Genomic DNA, 17,502 nt, shown 5'->3' with positions numbered 1-17,502 from the left:
AAGCTGTCAAATAATTGTATTGGCGTAAAAAGGTACATTATTTGCCGCTGAGATATACTAGAATAGAAGTATAAAGTATCAAAAATGTAAATACTCTGGTTAAGTAAAAGTACCTCAAAATTGGAGTACTAAATGTGCATACCTTAGTTACTTTCCACCACTGCTGTAGTGTTGTACTAAATAACCACTCACAGTTTGTCTGTTGTCCTCATAAGGTTTCAGCTACTGTGAAAGAGAGTTCTATGATGTTTAACAGGTGTCCTACCCAAGCCTCAGCCACATTAAAAGCATCAAAATGACAAGAGCATTGTTGAAATAATAAAATGTAGTTAAGCTACATTTTGGAATATTGTGTGATTTTCCATACATTAGTCTAGAACTTAGAGGGAGAATGAAAAAAAACATTGGGTCAAAAGGAAAACAGGTACAACATGCTGATAAAAAATTATCCAACTCATTATCTTATTTCTCATTCACAACACATTGTGGTGTATTTCGACTATTCAACATTGACTAGATGGTGTAAAACATACTTTTTATTAAACATCAAAATATCAATCAGCATCAATCAATCAATGAGTAGCAAGTACATATAATATAATAATAACAATAATAATAATAATAATAATAATAATAATAATAATAATAATAATAAGGCTGCTGTGAAAAAGGTCTATTGTTGAACATCTTTAACTTGCAAGGACTTAAAGCTATCACATAATATGTGAGAAATACAAACTGCCACAAAATAAACTTACTCTATAAAATATTATATATAAAATATACTAGCATTTTAATTTATTCAGGGCTTGTAGCCTTTTGCAAAGCATCCCATGCTGGCTAGAGAGTGGAAACGTTTCAGAAGAATCAGATTCTCAACTGTCACATGCCCCAAACCTCAAGGAAACAGGACCAGATCTTAAGAATTCTGAAATCAGAGTTTTACCAGGGGTTGAAAGATGTAGTGTGCCACCATGTGGCCAGTGTGGGTATTGCCCAAACCAATGACTATAAACCTATAAACACGATGTTGGAGTTGACTTGTCGTCTCACTCGTCTTAGCACAAAGAATTACTCCTGTCCATCTGGGTCTCTCAAAGAGCACTTCTCAGTACACCACCACGTACTTAAGTTCAGAGTAGATGAGGGGGAACATGGCTGTGCAAGCACGGTACAGGTCCGGCTCCGCTCTTGTAAGGCTCAAGGTTTTGTGTTCCAGGACTCAGACTTGAAGTTGAAGTAAATAGCATACAAGGCCACAGCAAACAAGTGTCCGATAAGAGTCATCGGTTTGGGCGACAACCTGGTAAAGGTAAAGACAAAATCACGGTGTTATTCATTAGAATTTTGATGCAAACTACGTAACTGTTGATGAAACTCAAACTTTCAATCAGAACATTATGCAATTGTGGTGGGAGAACCGAAGAAGGAAGTTATCTGTGTAAATGAGGTATTTATCACAGTAATGTATGTTATATCATAATTAATGGGGAAATAATTGTGTGATGCTCACACTGACAGAAGCCCAATAAACCCAGCAATGCATTCTCAACCAAGCTTGAGGTACTAGAAAACAAAAAACAGCTACATGGATGTTTCAAAATACTAACTAATACTAACTTTATGCTAAAATTGAAATTTTTGCAAATCTTCGTTAGTATCAGTATCAGTATTCATTGTACACAAAAGCAAAAACCTTTGATAATGTTTTGCATTAATGTCAGAACCTGACCTATAGCATCACAGTTCCGTGTGGACTGAAGTACATTACTACTAATTTACTATCGCTGCTAACATTTTTACTTGTAATACACCTTGTTTTATCTTATTTTGTTTTTATATATTGTTATCACAGTGTGCGGAGCATGTCACACCAACATTTCACTTCATATAGTTGTACAGACAGGTTTCTTCTTTATAAACTACGGGGTGTGCACAGTGCACGCATTCAAGGGCCAAAAACGCTTTGACTGAAACACGCAGTCTAATCAGCTAGAGCAGTGAGCTCCAGTGCATGATCACGTGACCTCAAGGACAAGTCCATCTCAAACTAGAAGGAAGCGTTCCAGATATGGAACGCTTCAGTGTATATATTTCACTGTTTCACTTAAGTCCTTCGGACCTGGCTTCCAACCATTCACTACACATTTGCTTTCTGTATCTGATCGGCCCAGGAAGGAACAATGATTACTCTGATTAGTTTAAATGAATACAAAAGACTTCTTCTGATAATCAAAACAAGACAGAGGTTGTCAATGCCTCTGAACCAAGAAACAAAAGGTTTATCAAAGTGACTGTTGTGCCTCTCACCTCCTACAATGGCCAGGAACTCTGAACTGATTGCATTACAGCTGAGCCCACACTAAGTTGGGTGAAATCTCTCTCTGGCTTACATTATTTGACCAAAGGTCAAACTCAGTCCTAAGTACAGACCTTCAAGTGTTTTACCAATTACATGAAAAATCATAGAAATGTCATATTCTTGTGTTTGAAACGATACTTTAGTCCTGGATATACCATACAGACTCTGTGAATACCTGCAGTGTGGCACTATCGTCGTAGAGATCTGGAATGTTCTTGAGCAGACTCCTCCAGATGTGCACGCCATTGAGGGCCACACTCATCATGCCTCCTCCTGTCAGTGGATGCTTCAAGTTGTAGATGTCTCCCAGGAGTAGGGCTCCTGGGAATAACAAGTTTTATACTTGATTTATACTTTGTCGTATGACAGTGTCGCAAAGATAAACATAGAGAGGAAGACAAAGAGAAACTAGACGCGTCGCAATTCAGGGCAATTGCAGAGTGTGGTTGCGCCGACGCGAGTCGCGGGTCGCTGCCGCCGGGACTCGAGGCCGCGCCAATTACATTGTCACATAACTCCTGAGATCACTTGCGTTTCATTTTGAGAGGATTGATCCCCCCAACATAAGTTTTTTGCATCAAACAGTTACATTTTGAGCATTTGTGGCGCCCCCTATGGATCAAAGTGGAAATGCTTTTGGGGATTTGTTGAGTAAACCACCCTTGACATGTGATTCAAATTTGGGATCGACTGGACGTTTTGTTCGTGATTTGTGGCCTTTTTTGTAAAAGGGGCCCCTTCCGCTAAATTTGGAAGCCATTTACGGACGAACGGTAATGACTATCAAAATTCCGCTTGGAGGTGTTTATCGCATGGGTCCAAAGATCATGTGTACCGATTTTTGAAATTTGGACAAAATATATGGGAGGAGGAGCTAAAAGTGTGTTTTGAAGAAAATTCAAAATGGCGGAAAATCTATCCTGACGCAAATGGGCGTAGCCTATATGGGGAGCTGCGTCATAACCCAAGAAATCCAGGGGTAAAGATCTTTTCATTCTACCACCTACGGTTCAAGAGTTATAGGCCAAAAGGTAAAGTGGGCTGTTATAGCGCCACCATGTGGCCGACTGGTGTGATTATTTTTTTAAATAATTTTGCAATAAACTATTAACCTCCCCTCCAAGTCTTGTAACTGTAGACCTTACGGTTTCCGAGAAAAAAATACTTCCCATTAAAGTGGACGGGGAAATTTAATGCACTAATAAATCAATATCAATTAAACTATGTAACCAATCTCTTAGCAAAGTACAAGCAGTCTGGTCCCGGTGAAGTTGGTCATTATGACATATGGCACGAAATTGGGAAAAATAAACTGTGGGAGAAATAGCACGCAAGAAAAAAGTTTATCTAGTGAAATAAAGTCGGTAGAGTACTATAGTCTGGTTGCCCATTCGGGCAACCACACTAATAATAAAGTCGGTAGAGTACTATAGTCTGGTTGCCCATTCGGGCAACCACACTAATAAAAACTATAATTGGAAAGGTCAAGTTGTGTCCTTTTTAAAACCAAGAGAGAAGTCGTGGTGAGCATTAACCTCTCTTCTCTGTGTTCTAGTCTCTGTCATCTGAAGTGATCCTGGAGTCTCCATCACGTACAAGGCCATCTGTAAGAACGGTGTGGTGGGGACCGGGGACAATGGGAGGAAGTGCTCCAACATCTCCATTGGAGATGAGGTATTAATGCATCTTAACAACAGAAAGAATTGGAAGAACTCAAGATTGCATTGTAAAAACAACAACTCTGGAATGTTTTATACACATTCTGTCTGAAATGTGAAAAGAAACTTAGTGATGACACTTTAATCTTCCTCTGTTTCGCAGGTGCAGTTTGAGATTTCCGTGGAGTCTCAGAAGTGTCCGTCTCACGGCAAAGCAGAGAGCTTTAAGATCAAGCCCCTGGGATTCACTGAGGATGTGGAGATTGGGCTCAAATTCATCTGCGACTGTCAATGCTCCAAAGGAGGAGAGCCCAACAGTCGGATATGCCACGAAGGCAACGGAACCTTTGAATGTGGAGCCTGCAAGTAAGAATGAAGGCAAAAGTGTCACTCTTATGTTTCTTGTCCACTGATAGCCCATTGATCTGGAAGGATGATAGGACCACCTGACCACATTCCTTGAAATAGACAGACCAACTGAATCCCGGTTAAAGCTGTCTCAGGGCTATCTTAATAGATTGGTTTTACATTGTTTTTTTTTTTTGTAACTTTAAATTTTTATTTTCCAGGTAGAAAATTCAACAAACAAAAACACAAATATGAGAATGACACATACACAGAAAAATTAAATGAAATTAAAACAAATAAAGTAAATACAAACACAAATACATACAAATGTGTGTTGAGGTAGGCGTTATAACACAAGGATTAACATATTAACGGATAACAGTCTTTTCTTTTTTTATTTATCAATAAATCAATGAGTTACATTTCTCATCAAACAGTAAGAAGTCCATTTCTTCCAGTTCTTCGCATATTGTTCCGCTCTCAGCCTAAGAGAGAAGGTCAGATTCTCCATAGAGTCTATCTTGGTTTTACATTGTGCATATAGCATAAGTATAACTCACTTAATCACGTGTCAATGGTGATGTCTTGGTTTTGTAGTCTTTTCCATTAGAAAACTGGTCCAGTATTTGTCCTTGGGGTCTCTGTTATGTTATGTATTGTAAATATGAACTAGTACAGTATATGTCCTGGTGGTGTCTCTTATCATGTCCACGTGTCTTGTAAATATGAACTGGTACAATCCTGGGGCTTTGTTATGTTGTCCATGTGTCTTGTAGTATTTGACTTTGACTCGTCTCGAGTTGTCTGTCTTTCATTCTATAATAGTGAACGTGAGGCTAAATTTCCTTGTATATATTTAAGATATTATGTTCTGGTCTGCTCTATGCTTTTGTATATAACTTGTGTGTATTGAACTTTGTTCTTTCAGGTGTAATGAGGGTCGTATTGGCAGGCTGTGCGAGTGCACTAAGGACGAGGTGAGGACGGAGGATCTGGACGCCAACTGCCGCAAAGACAACAGCAGATATATCTGCAGCAACAATGGAGACTGTGTCTGTGGCACCTGTGAGTGTAAGAAACGGGACAACCCTGCCGAGATCTACAGTGGCAAGTACTGCGAGTGTGACAACTTCAACTGTGACCGCTCCAACAACAAGCTCTGTGGAGGTGAGCCTTCTGGACTGCTTTGTGCGACTCATTTTTTTTGCTATGATTTGCTTTGCAACACTCCTCACCTCTCCTCTCCTCTGCTTGTGTCTCTCCTCTTTCAGGACATGGACGCTGTGAGTGCAGAGTGTGCATCTGTGATGCCGACTACACCGGAAGTGCCTGTGACTGTTCCCTGGACCATTCCACCTGTCTGGCCACGAATGGACAGATCTGTAATGGCCGTGGGACGTGTGACTGTGGCGTCTGCAAGTGCACCAACCCCAAGTTCCAGGGCACCACCTGCGAGATCTGTCCCACCTGCCCTGGAGTCTGCACGGTGCACAAGTGAGTCTCCACATCTTGGCAGATTGGATGACAAGATGGCACTGCCAAAATCCCATTTTACAGAGTTTTCCATTTCACTGAAATTGTCAAGATTTGTGTGGGAGTCAGAATAATGTCCCACGTCAAGAAAATAGCTATATTTCATATGTTTCAGAATGTAGAATTCTAGCAGTTTTCAGGAAAATATAAATGAGAAAGTACATTTTGAGTGGCCACAATAAATAAACCACCAGCTCGGTGGCCTTGTGTGGTCTGCCCTGAGATTTGGAGATCATGGGTTCAATTGCGCTTAACATTGTGTCACAAAAGTGATGTTCAGGTTCCCGTACCAAGCACTATCCGGTATGTTCCGGTGCTTTCCCCTGCCTCCCTCTGCACTACAGACATTGCCTATCAACGCTGTTTTGCGCAATAACTTTGGACCATATTATGTGCCCTCCCGCAGGCTGATAATTTAGGCTGGGTTTACTGATATCTTGTTAATTCAATTAAAAACAAAAATACATTTACATATTTCTCTCTCCACAGGGACTGTGTGCAGTGCCGGGCGTTTGAGGCCGGTGAGAAGAAGGACACATGCCAGCGAGACTGCAGCTACTTTAACCTGATCAAGGTGAAGGACCGCGACATGCTTCCCCAGCCCCAGTGGGTCAGCTTCCCCCTGACCCACTGTAAGGAGCGTGACGCCAACGACTGCTGGTTCTACTACACCTACGCTGTCCGGAACGACATCACCAAGGAGGTCTTCGTGGTGGAAACGCTGGGTGAGTGCCGGTGCCAACGCACTATGGAAAATGTAGGCATGTTTGACGCTAGCAGATTTGCAAGCATAGTTATATACTCGACGATAGCGCATTGGCTGTTGCTGGTCAATGGAGCAACGTGTCAACGGTTACGGTGCCGCCATATTGGTTAGAGCAAGCTGTGACTCCTAATGTATGTATGCCCCATGTATGTCTATGGAAAGCAGGAGGTCAATTCAGTGGCGCAGCCAGAACGCTATTATAGGCTGGGCCTAGGCAGGAGCGGATGGGCACCTGGACCCACCTGGATGTTTTTGCAAAATCGATTGGGTGGGCCAGCTTTCTATGTGGGTGGGCCACGGCCCACCCAGGCCCACCCATGGCTGCGCCCCTGCGTCAATTCACATTGAAAATCATCATAACTTGCTGAATTCTCAACCGATTTTCAAGAGGTTTGGTTTGCTACAAATGTTAGACATGAAGTTATTTCATGATATAGGATGGATAGTTTAAATAAAAATGTGGGTTTTCATATCAAAACACCTTATCATACTTAGATTATAACGTTAATGATTATACTGTAAAACAGAAACACGTTTTTAGTCTCAGGTACATACAACTGAGGCATATTTCATGCAGTGGAATTATGGCAAGGTGCCCTAGGCGGCTTTTGACATATGACCCGAGTGGCCAATCCGGCATCTACATATTTACGCCTATGGATTTGAAGTATATAAATGTGACATGTCCAGTCATTCATCATCATCATCACCTTTATCGTCTCCGCCAGGCCGAAGATATGGCGAGAGAGTATGTTTTGCACCCTGTCCGTCCGTCCGTCCGTCCGTCCGTGTGTCATTCTGTCATTTTGTGTACAGCTAATCTCCGGCACAGTTGGCTTGATCGCAGAGAAACTGTGCACGCACACTCCCTGGATGCCACTTCAGAACCTCTGCCCCAAATTTTCACATGGGCCTTTTATAGCGCCAGCAGGAGGCCGATTTGTGCAAAACAGTGCTTTGACAGTGCTCCTACAGATTTTGTCCAAAAAAATCAGCAAATCAGTATCTTTAAATCAGCCTTGTGGTGTCGCTATAACAGGCCAATTTTTGTGTTTAACTATATCTGCATCAATGAGACTTTGCACGCACACTCCCTAGAGGCCAAGGAAAAACATCTGCCCTGCATTTTTCACATTTGCCTTTTATAGCGCCACCGGGAAGCCGACTTATGTAAAAAAAATATATATATATTAAGCCTTCAGATTTTATCCAAACATCACGCAAATTGGTACACATTATCTCTATAGTCAAGTGATCAAGACTGTTCTGTCCGATTTTTCATATTCCATCCTGATTGGCGACTTCCGAACATTGCTGGCCCACAATAACCTACCTGACCTGGCGGAGACCTGTGCTCCGAGGAGCACTTTTTTTAGTTGTCAATCGTATGGTCTCAAATAATGCTATAGCGAGAATGCTAAATACGAATTTAGAGGCATCCCAGGAGTTGAACTTGGGGTTCCCACACACGAAGCAGCTGCACTATCCTTTACTAAAAGGCCAGGCCTTCTAGCGAGCAGACCTGCAACTGTACTGTAGTGCTACATGCTGCATTAATAATGATTTGAGACAGATAATCACAACAATGCTTAGATATCTCAGATTGCATGAATTGACCATAACGTTGCATATGATTTTATTTTATTTTATGTGATTTGTTTATTTATAAAAGGGGCCATGCAAAACATAACTGTTGGTCCACTGTTAGATATGTACAGTAACTAATTTGTATATGCGGCCCATGGACAGGAAGGCATTAAAATGTACAATACTTACAGAAGCATTGTTATGCTTATGCAATTATGCACTCATGCACTGCATTGTTATGCACTCATGCTCCACTGCAAGACACATTTGCATCCCATCTCGTCAAATATGGTCAAGTGCCGCAGGCATCATTTCCAACGTAGAGTACCCTCTAGCGATACAAGGAAATAAAGCATAATATAATTATAACATTCAACATTTTCATTAGGTTAACTATAGTTTAGCTATGATTAATTATGATAGGTCAAATATGCCTAAAGTAATTTATGATGCGATGTGAGAGTGCGGACTAGCCATGTGGTGCAATGGGATCAGATGGGAACTGCAATCGGTGCCCAAATAAATGCCACTGGAGTGCACATTTGAATCAGAAGTACAACTGGGGGTCCAAAACAGTTACAGAAATTCAAACATATAAAGACCTACAAGAGAAATATCAAGATGCCAAAAAGGGTAAGATGTCTGTTCAGGACATGATCTCTAAATTAACAGCTGAGTATGACGACCTGCAAATGCAGGTGGTCCAACTAAGTGTTTAGACAGACTGAAAGTTATTGCACTGAAGCCCAATACACTTTCCACTCCAGAGTGCCCACCAGGAGAACGCAGCGTTTGGTACGAGGTCCTGAAGATGATCTCCTTTTCAACATGGAAAGCGCTGAACTTCTTCCTGCTGGAGGGCTGAAGATCCAAACTGGCAGTCCATCTTTGAAGCCGTCATGAGAGTTGCAGTACTCTTCCACAGACTTTCCTCATCGGGCCTCAATGCTGATGTCATGGCCTCAAACAACTGTGTGTGTGTGTGTGTGTGTGTGTGTGTGTGTGTGTGTGTGTGTGTTCATGATTTGAGGCATTTAGTTAAAAATTGACCATTCCTGCAAACTTTGGAAGCCAACCTTAGCCAATCAGGATGGAATATGGAAAATCAGACAGATCTGTGTTGATCACATGACTATAGAGATACTGTGTACTGATGTGCGTGATGTTTGGATAAAATATGTAGGAGTAATTTAAAAAAATGGGTTTTGCACAAATCGGACTCCTGGTGGCGCTATAACAGGGCCATGTAAAAAAATTGGGGCAGAGGATCTGAATTGGCACCCAGGGAGTGTGTGTGCACAGTTTCGCAGCGACCGGGCCAACGGTGCCGGAGATTAGCTGCTCACAGACAGATGGACACACGGACACACGGACGGACGGATGGACGGACGGACGGATGGACGGACGGACGGACGGCGGGTAAAACATACTCTCTCGCCATGCCTTACGGCCTGGCGGAGACAATGAAGAAGAAGAAGAGTGTGGGTGTGTGTTGGAGTACCTTTTAAAACTTCCTGCAATGCTTCCTGCAAATATAATTTTAGGGGTTAGTGTGATGAAGCAATGCTTTGCCATTGTATTCAATGTAGCCACAGTAAAGACAAATTACAAAGCAATCCAACTTTAGTTACTAACATTTTTAAAGTCTGTAATTAATTAAGTCTGCATTATGCTGACAAATTAAATCATGGCATATGAATTGACTAGCCACTCAACTAGGCCACATGTTTTAAAACAATCTGAACGCATACAGGTAAAGAAACACTAGCCTACAACTGATCAAACAGACTGTAGAGGACTGACCAAAGAAAATACAATAAACAGTATAACCTACTAATGATTTACTCTCTAAAAAAATCTGACCATCGGTTCAGGGATAGGTATCAGAGGAGACACAGCACACTGTTGATACTATGCTGGATCCTCCCCATACTCCCCGTGGTCCTCCAAACTGATGCATGAAATATAGCAATTCTGACTGTGCATTTGTTTCTTTCTACCAAGATTTAGCTTATTCAGTTTTTTTTTTTTTTTTTAATCTACAAAATCTACATCTATCTGTGTTTTGAAAGTTGTAAAATTGTAATAGATTACATGCTATTTGTATTTTGACGGCTTGTCCTTTTAAGTGATAATGAAAATCAATATCCACAAAATCAGAGGTGTAACAATAATGTGTGATGTGCTTTATCTGTTAAGAAAAATAATTCTCAAGAATCAATTATCAATCCTTTGTAAGGTATATAGTTTGTTGTTCAAATGTATTTATATAATCCGACAAGATGAATTGTATCCATTAACTGTCAATGTGACCTGGTGAATGCTGAATAAAAGTTATACTTATTTTACCTGTATCAATGCCTCAGCTGTCTTCCTGTGTGGTTTGTTTGTTTGTTAGTACCAATTTTCTGTACTTTTACTTCTACTCAACTACCAGAGGTGGACGAAGTACTCGACCCCAGTACTTGAGTAAGAGTACAGATACTCCTTGGTCAAATTCACCCCACTATAAGTAAAAGTAGCTCAGTCAAAATGTTACTCAAGTAAGAGTAAAAAAGTAATTGTTTTTAAATATACTTAAGTATTCCAAAGTACATGCTTTGAAAAATACTTAAAGTACAAGTAAAAGTAAAAGTAGAAGTACATTTCTTAATTTTGATATCAATGAATTGCTGTAATGTTTTCACAATGAATTTATAGGACCTTGTAACTCTTGTTTCAGAGAAGTACTGTAACTCTCTGAAACCACCTGCACTGCATGCACTGATGTGCTTGCTTGTAGATGTTATACAAAGCCTTCAGAAACACCTATAAAAACATAGAAATGACTGAGGAACCAGAACTAAATACTTTTACTCCTATACACCCATACAAGATGTAGCAAAGAGGCGAGCGGAGGGGGAAGCCAGAAACACGGCTAGTGTGAGAGCAGAAGTGTGGCCAATTGCATTTTAGGGAAGAAAAAAAACAGCCAACCTAAAGGCCAAACCGCACCAATGCAACTAGTCGCAGCTCCTTGCAACAAAACTGTTTTAAGGTCAACCACACCGATGCAACTCCTTGCAACTGCTATTGTAGTAGGGTCATCTGTGGAACTTCCGTGACCGTGGAGAGCAAAGGTCCGTTTCTCAATGGATTTGTCATCTAGGAGGGTTATTAAACAAATTTAGCCGGGGTGTATTTTTAAAAGGGGCGGGGAAAATTAGTGAGAGACCAAAATCCAAAATGGCTGCCGTGAAAATGAACTTTTTAATGGTTTGACCTACAATGATGCACAATAGATGGTTTCAGAGCTTATTTTGGTCAAGGAATACATATTTGGTGTTTATATAATGATTTGACCTATTGTTGACCTTCAAATGCAAGATGGCTGCCAATTATGAGCTCCAAACGTTTTTTTTTTCTCCAAAATCGTCACAGAGCCTTCTTATTAGGCTCTAATGAAAGCTCTGCTCATGATGTGTTGAATAATATGCAGTATAAGTACACAGAAGTAATCTCTGAGGTCAATAAAGGCAGCAATGGCTGCGCCACCTACAGGGCAGCGCTCCGTGGATTCTTGTGTAGGAGAATACCACTCATTTTCAACGTTGAAATATGTCTTTAATACACCTTAGCTGTTGTGTGGAAATGAGAAAAAAGTCCCCCCGCCCCCTTCTATGTTGCCTAGAACTGGATAATTGATTGAGATCATGTGATCAGTGACATACGCAAGGTGTGCTTTTGGCCTCAGCCAAAAGTACACATGATCAGTGATCAGTGTCATACGCAAGGTGTACTTTTGGCAGCCAAAAGTACACCTTGCGTATGTCACTGATCACATGACCTCAATCAAGAATACCTCAATATGTTGCCTAAAACTCCAGCTTGTACAAAATGCTGCCGCCAGACTGCTGACTGGCACTCGTAGGCGGGACCATATCACCCCTGTACTGGTCTCCCTCCACTGGCTGCCAGTCAGATTTAGAATAGATTTAAAAATCCTTATATTTGTTTTTAAAGCACTAAATGGACTAGCACCACCCTACATCGCTGAACTGCTGGGCCCCCCGGACAGCACCCGGCCATTGAGATCCTCTGACCAGAGGCTTCTCAAGGTTCCGAACGCCCGGTTGAGGCAAAAAGGCGACCGAGCCTTTTCCGTGGCTGGCCCAAATTTTTTGAACAGCCTTCACCACTGTTAGGTTCGCCCCCTCCCTGGACACTTTCAAATCCCAGACTCAAAACACACCTCTTCTCCTATAGCTTTTGATCCACCCTAGATTTTTCTCCATCCAGCCTGCACCCCCCCCCCCCCATGCTCTAATCTTGTGGTCTGTCATTGTTTTAACTTTTGCTGTTTTTGAAATGTTTTTGCAATGATGTTTATTTTTCGTCTATTTATTTGTATGTTGTTTTTTATTATGCTGTACAGCACTTTGGTCAACCTGGTTGTTTTTAAACGTGCTTTATAAATAAAATTGACTTGACTTGACTTCAAGTCCAGTTCTAGGCAACATAGAAGGGGGCGGGGGGGCTTTTTTCTTATTTCCACACAACAGCTAAGGTGTATTATTAAAGACATATTTCAACGTTGAAAATGAGTGGTATTCCCATATAGACAGGGATTAACAGGACACAGGTGAACTCAACAGACAATCAACACTAGGATAGGCTGGGGGACTAAGAGGACACAGGTGGAAACACTGACACAATCACAAGACTGGTTAGACAAGGCAGGTAAAAGTAAGTAGGCAGACAAGGAAACACTGGGAGCAATACTACAAAATAAGGGTGACAAATGAGTTGACCTTTAAATTCACCTCAAGCAACTAACCTTTCTAGCTTTGCATACAGAATAGTACGTTATGTTAGGCTATAGTGCTAATTTATTTTTGGTTCATTATGAAAATGTGATGGGATGAACTGGACACCATATTCTCAGTAGCCTACACTATTTAATGGGAAACCGCACATCAGTAACTGTTGTTTACACACAAACATTGACTTTATTGACCTCAGAGATTACTTCTGTGTACTTATACTGCATATTATTCAACTCATCATGAGCAGAGCTTTCATTAGAGCCTAATAAGAAGGCTCTGTGACGAGTTTGAAAAATCAAGTGCAAATAATATTTGTACCAACAGCTTATGATTAATGCATTATCTCTAGGCTAAATCATTTATTTGTTTGCTTGTTTGTTTGTTTTTGTTGAATAAAGTGTCTCATGACACTTTTTTGTCTAAAAATAATTAGGCTTTGGACTGTGGATGAAAATAAATGTTTATCACAGGATGTTATAAAAAATTAAAAATAAATCTCCAGCTCATCAAGCTTTCAATCTCACATGAAATTCAGACATAAATCCAATACACTGCAGCATTTATACACTATTTATAAACTTTCTCTTCTCCCCCACATGTTCATTTCAGGATGTAATTACTGCCAGATCACTCACTCTGGCTCTCTCTTCAATTGGCTCCTTGTAACGTTGCTCTGGAATAAAAAGTTATCAAAACATGCAATGTTACTTCAGTCTTAAGCAATATTTGTGTTGTGTTTTATATTTTCAAAAACATTTCAATTGTGTTTGTTATTAGCTTGTTATTTGATGTCTCTCAAAATGTTGCATACCGGCGTGTTGTGAGCTTGTAGATTTTTTGAAAAGTTTTGAAAATGTAATGACTTTCCCAAAATAGGGACACCAGGGTTTATTAAAACACCAAGTCTTTAAAATAATAATAAAACATGAAATTATATATTATTTTTTAATTTGCATTACAGATATTGCAAGAAATGCAACATGGACAACTTGAAGCAGCACTATGTAACTTTTTTTAATGAATAAAATTGTAATTGTTTCTGTATGGTAGATTATGTTAATATAATATAACTTGTGCAATTGGGTAGGTTGTATTTTGTTTCCCTGCTCTTCTATGGAGAAATTCAGATTGTGTCATGTCTCACCTAGATAGACACAGAATCTGACTCGAATGCACTGCAGCAAACCGGGTAAAAATTTGGGGTAGAAGAGGATAGCTTTAAGGGGTAATAATTCCCTTTGTCTCCCATCTCTATGGCTCAAGTAAAACACAGTTTGTGTGGTGTCGTCCACCATCCATACAGACTCAGATTTGTTGGTTTGAATGTGAACCCTGAACCCTGCGAATTAACACAGGGATGACCATGGCAGCAAATCAATCGTCCAGGTGTGTTACCTGTTTAGTGCTAGACGACTTCTGATTTTCCAGCACAACTAATTTGACAAGACATCAATGTCACCATGACACAAAACTCATACGATTAATTATTTTTTGTCAAGTCGAATGGGAAATGCATTTGTCTCATAAGCAAAGCTGCACAGTGTAGAAAGGCTATACTTGAAAAGACACTTTCACATTTCACAAGACTTCTGCAGAGAAAAAGAATAATGTAACTGAATATTTTTGCAATATTTTAAGTAAAGTATTTGTCTCATCAGCAACAACTTCACAACGATAATATCCACATAATATCACCACACCTTTCTAACTGAGAGTGAACTGAAAGAAGCAAAGGGGTCTTTTTGGTTCAGCTTCTGAAATTCAGGCTCTGGAACAATGGGTCTCAGTCGACCAAATGTCCTAGAGGGCCCCCCTGACCTTTGGACCCTTTGGCCCAACAGGCCCGTTCAGGGCTCCAGCTCTGGTTTTGCACCTACAAGGTTTCCACCCAACAGTGATGATATGGTGCTCTCTCGTACACAGAGAAACACATCAATGTGGTGTGACCCCTCTCATATACTGATACTAGCAGTCACAGGGCTAACATCATTTCTGTTATGTCACACATTATATTGTTGTTGTTGTTGTTGTTTACCCTGCACATGAACCAATTTGGGTTGGACATACACATCACTTGTGTCTCAGTGGCCAAGCTAAGAGAAACCTTATCATGTTATTTGCCTCAATGTTCACCGTTTCTGATGCTGTCAATGCTCTGAATGGGACATTATCACGTTTAGTCAGATGAATGAATGGTCTAGGTGAGATACTGACCTACCCACGTTTAATCAGACTATTGATTGGATCATCTCACCTACAGTACTCAGACCATTCAATCATCTGATTACACGGGATAATGTCCCATTCAGTGCATTGATAGCATCAGAAGCCGATGTAATGTTCAATGTTCAAGCTGGAGGAAGCACAGATGATTGTGTGCTGCTTATTTACACAACCGCTGTGAAATCCATGTCACTCACCACAGTTGCTCAAATTTTGACACTTCAACAGTTTTCTGAGGATTATCAAGAATATGACATGTTAAACCTTTCATTACTTATTCTTTATAAGTGAAGACAGTGTGCAGGACTCCCTCTCCATTCTCCCTTTTCCTTCCATATACTCCGACGCCCCTGTCCGTTTTCTGCAAAAGGACTTATCTTAAAACCTTTCATTACGAAAATTGGAGCCACTAGGTCATTATGACCAATTTATGTACAGTATATAATTAAGAATTAACTTTTGTATCCAGCTGCATGTCTCATGTAAAACAGTTCATGGTTGACTGGAGACAGTACTGAACCCTTTATATGTATATCAGACAAGAATAGATAAAACACATTGTAAGATGGGTGGCAATGCAAAATAGTAGCATTTTTTATACAAATGTGGCCGTGCGTTCCTAGCTTAACCTGGGTGTCACTTTTGATCCTGACCTGAATCTGTAAAACACGTTGACACATTGTGAGCTTGTAGATTGGCTTTTTTTTGTGAAAAAAACTACGGTATAGTTCAAAGCTATAAATACAAGCATAAAATAGGGAAAACCTAACACCTAAACCTAACCTCTAAATGCCTAATCCTAACGCTAACCCCAACCTGATTTTATTTTATTTTATTGTAAACCTCTAAATATATGTTTTAATCACAACCATTTTTCTTGTGTGGAGTGTGGACCAGGCAAATTCTATACTTGTGGGGATATTTGGTCCTCATAAGTATAGAAATACAAGCGCTCTCGTGTGGACGCACATGAGCGCACACACACACACACACACACACACACACACACACACACACACACACACACACACACACACACACACACACACACACACACACACACACACACACACACACACACACACACACACACACACACAAAGTAACTATGTACATTTACTTAAGTACTGTACTTAAGTAGAATTTTGCAAACTTTAGTTACTAGTTACTTTGGAGATTTTTATTATTATTATTACAAAACATACATTAACCACTTCAGCCCTATATAAATTTCGGCAGTATTGATACTTTTACATAAGTAACACATTTGAGAACTTTTTCCACCACTGAAACACACACACACACACACACACACACACACACACACACACACACACACACACACACACACACACACACACACACACACACACACACATTGTGGGTGGAGCTTCATTAGTTTGTTTGTACTGTATCTCTCTATCAATGTGTCTCCGCCCAGTCTCTGTATATAACAGGTATTAGAAACACATTTTAGTATCACGCCTGCCGACTGACTGCCTGTGACTGACTGATTTTGAAGATCTACTAAAGGACACAAGAACAAGACGCCAGCCCAACACTGAATTTGAAATAGTCACATCTGAAACAATAGAGTACAAAACTTCATCACTGGATGTTAAAGCTTTCTAGGTATTAGAAACACATTTTAGTATCACGCCTGCCGACTGACTGCCTGTGATTGACTGCAACTACAACACATTCAACAATTACATTTGAAGGAAATTTCATCCATTGCAATTACATTTGCATTTGTACAGACGAGGACGTTGGATTCATCACGACTTGTGACAGGTAAGGACATACAGGATCACATTTAATTGAATTGAATTGAATTGAATTGAATTGAATTGGCAGGATAATCCAACAAAGAAAATTGATGGTGTTTAGTATTCTGAAAGGTGTAAAATGTTAACTGATCTTACTGGAGGCATAAAAAAGACAAATTACAGGTTTAAATATGTAATTTCACAGAAAATATTGTTATTTATTGTAAGAAAAAACTTTGTTTGAGACTACTACTTGAGGAAAACTCCTGGACCTCACTCTAATCTAATACAAGCCTGGAACTGGTGTTTTAATGCCTCCAAGTACACATCTAGGGTCAGGTTGCCTTTTTGTTCTCAATCCACGTTGTGGATCAGTAGCCAGGGAATTTGGTAAATTCATGCACCTTTTCTGAATTGATCGTACAGGGCATTTTCTGCATTATTGATCACA

At 40.2% G+C, this 17,502-nt stretch overlaps 1 protein-coding gene across 1 annotated transcript; it reads left to right on the top strand.

The window, feature by feature from the left end:
- Nucleotides 1–1,027: 1,027 nt before the first annotated feature.
- On the top strand, nt 1,028–9,119 carry LOC308079248 (integrin beta-1-like; the record flags this gene model as incomplete). Its single annotated transcript, XM_080420623.1, has 8 exons — nt 1,028–1,239; nt 2,525–2,674; nt 3,934–4,036; nt 4,184–4,386; nt 5,297–5,535; nt 5,640–5,862; nt 6,391–6,626; nt 8,953–9,119. 8 exons carry the CDS (start codon nt 1,028–1,030, stop codon nt 9,117–9,119), a joined length of 1,533 nt encoding a protein of 510 aa, XP_080276749.1.
- Between the last annotated feature and the right edge of the window lie 8,383 nt (nt 9,120–17,502).

Source organism: Gymnoscopelus braueri, assembly GCF_963280865.1.
Source record: "Gymnoscopelus braueri genome assembly, chromosome: 23".
NCBI lineage: Eukaryota > Metazoa > Chordata > Actinopteri > Myctophiformes > Myctophidae > Gymnoscopelus > Gymnoscopelus braueri.
Note: the sequence above shows the minus strand (reverse complement) of the source record. Positions and strands in the feature narration are given on the sequence as shown.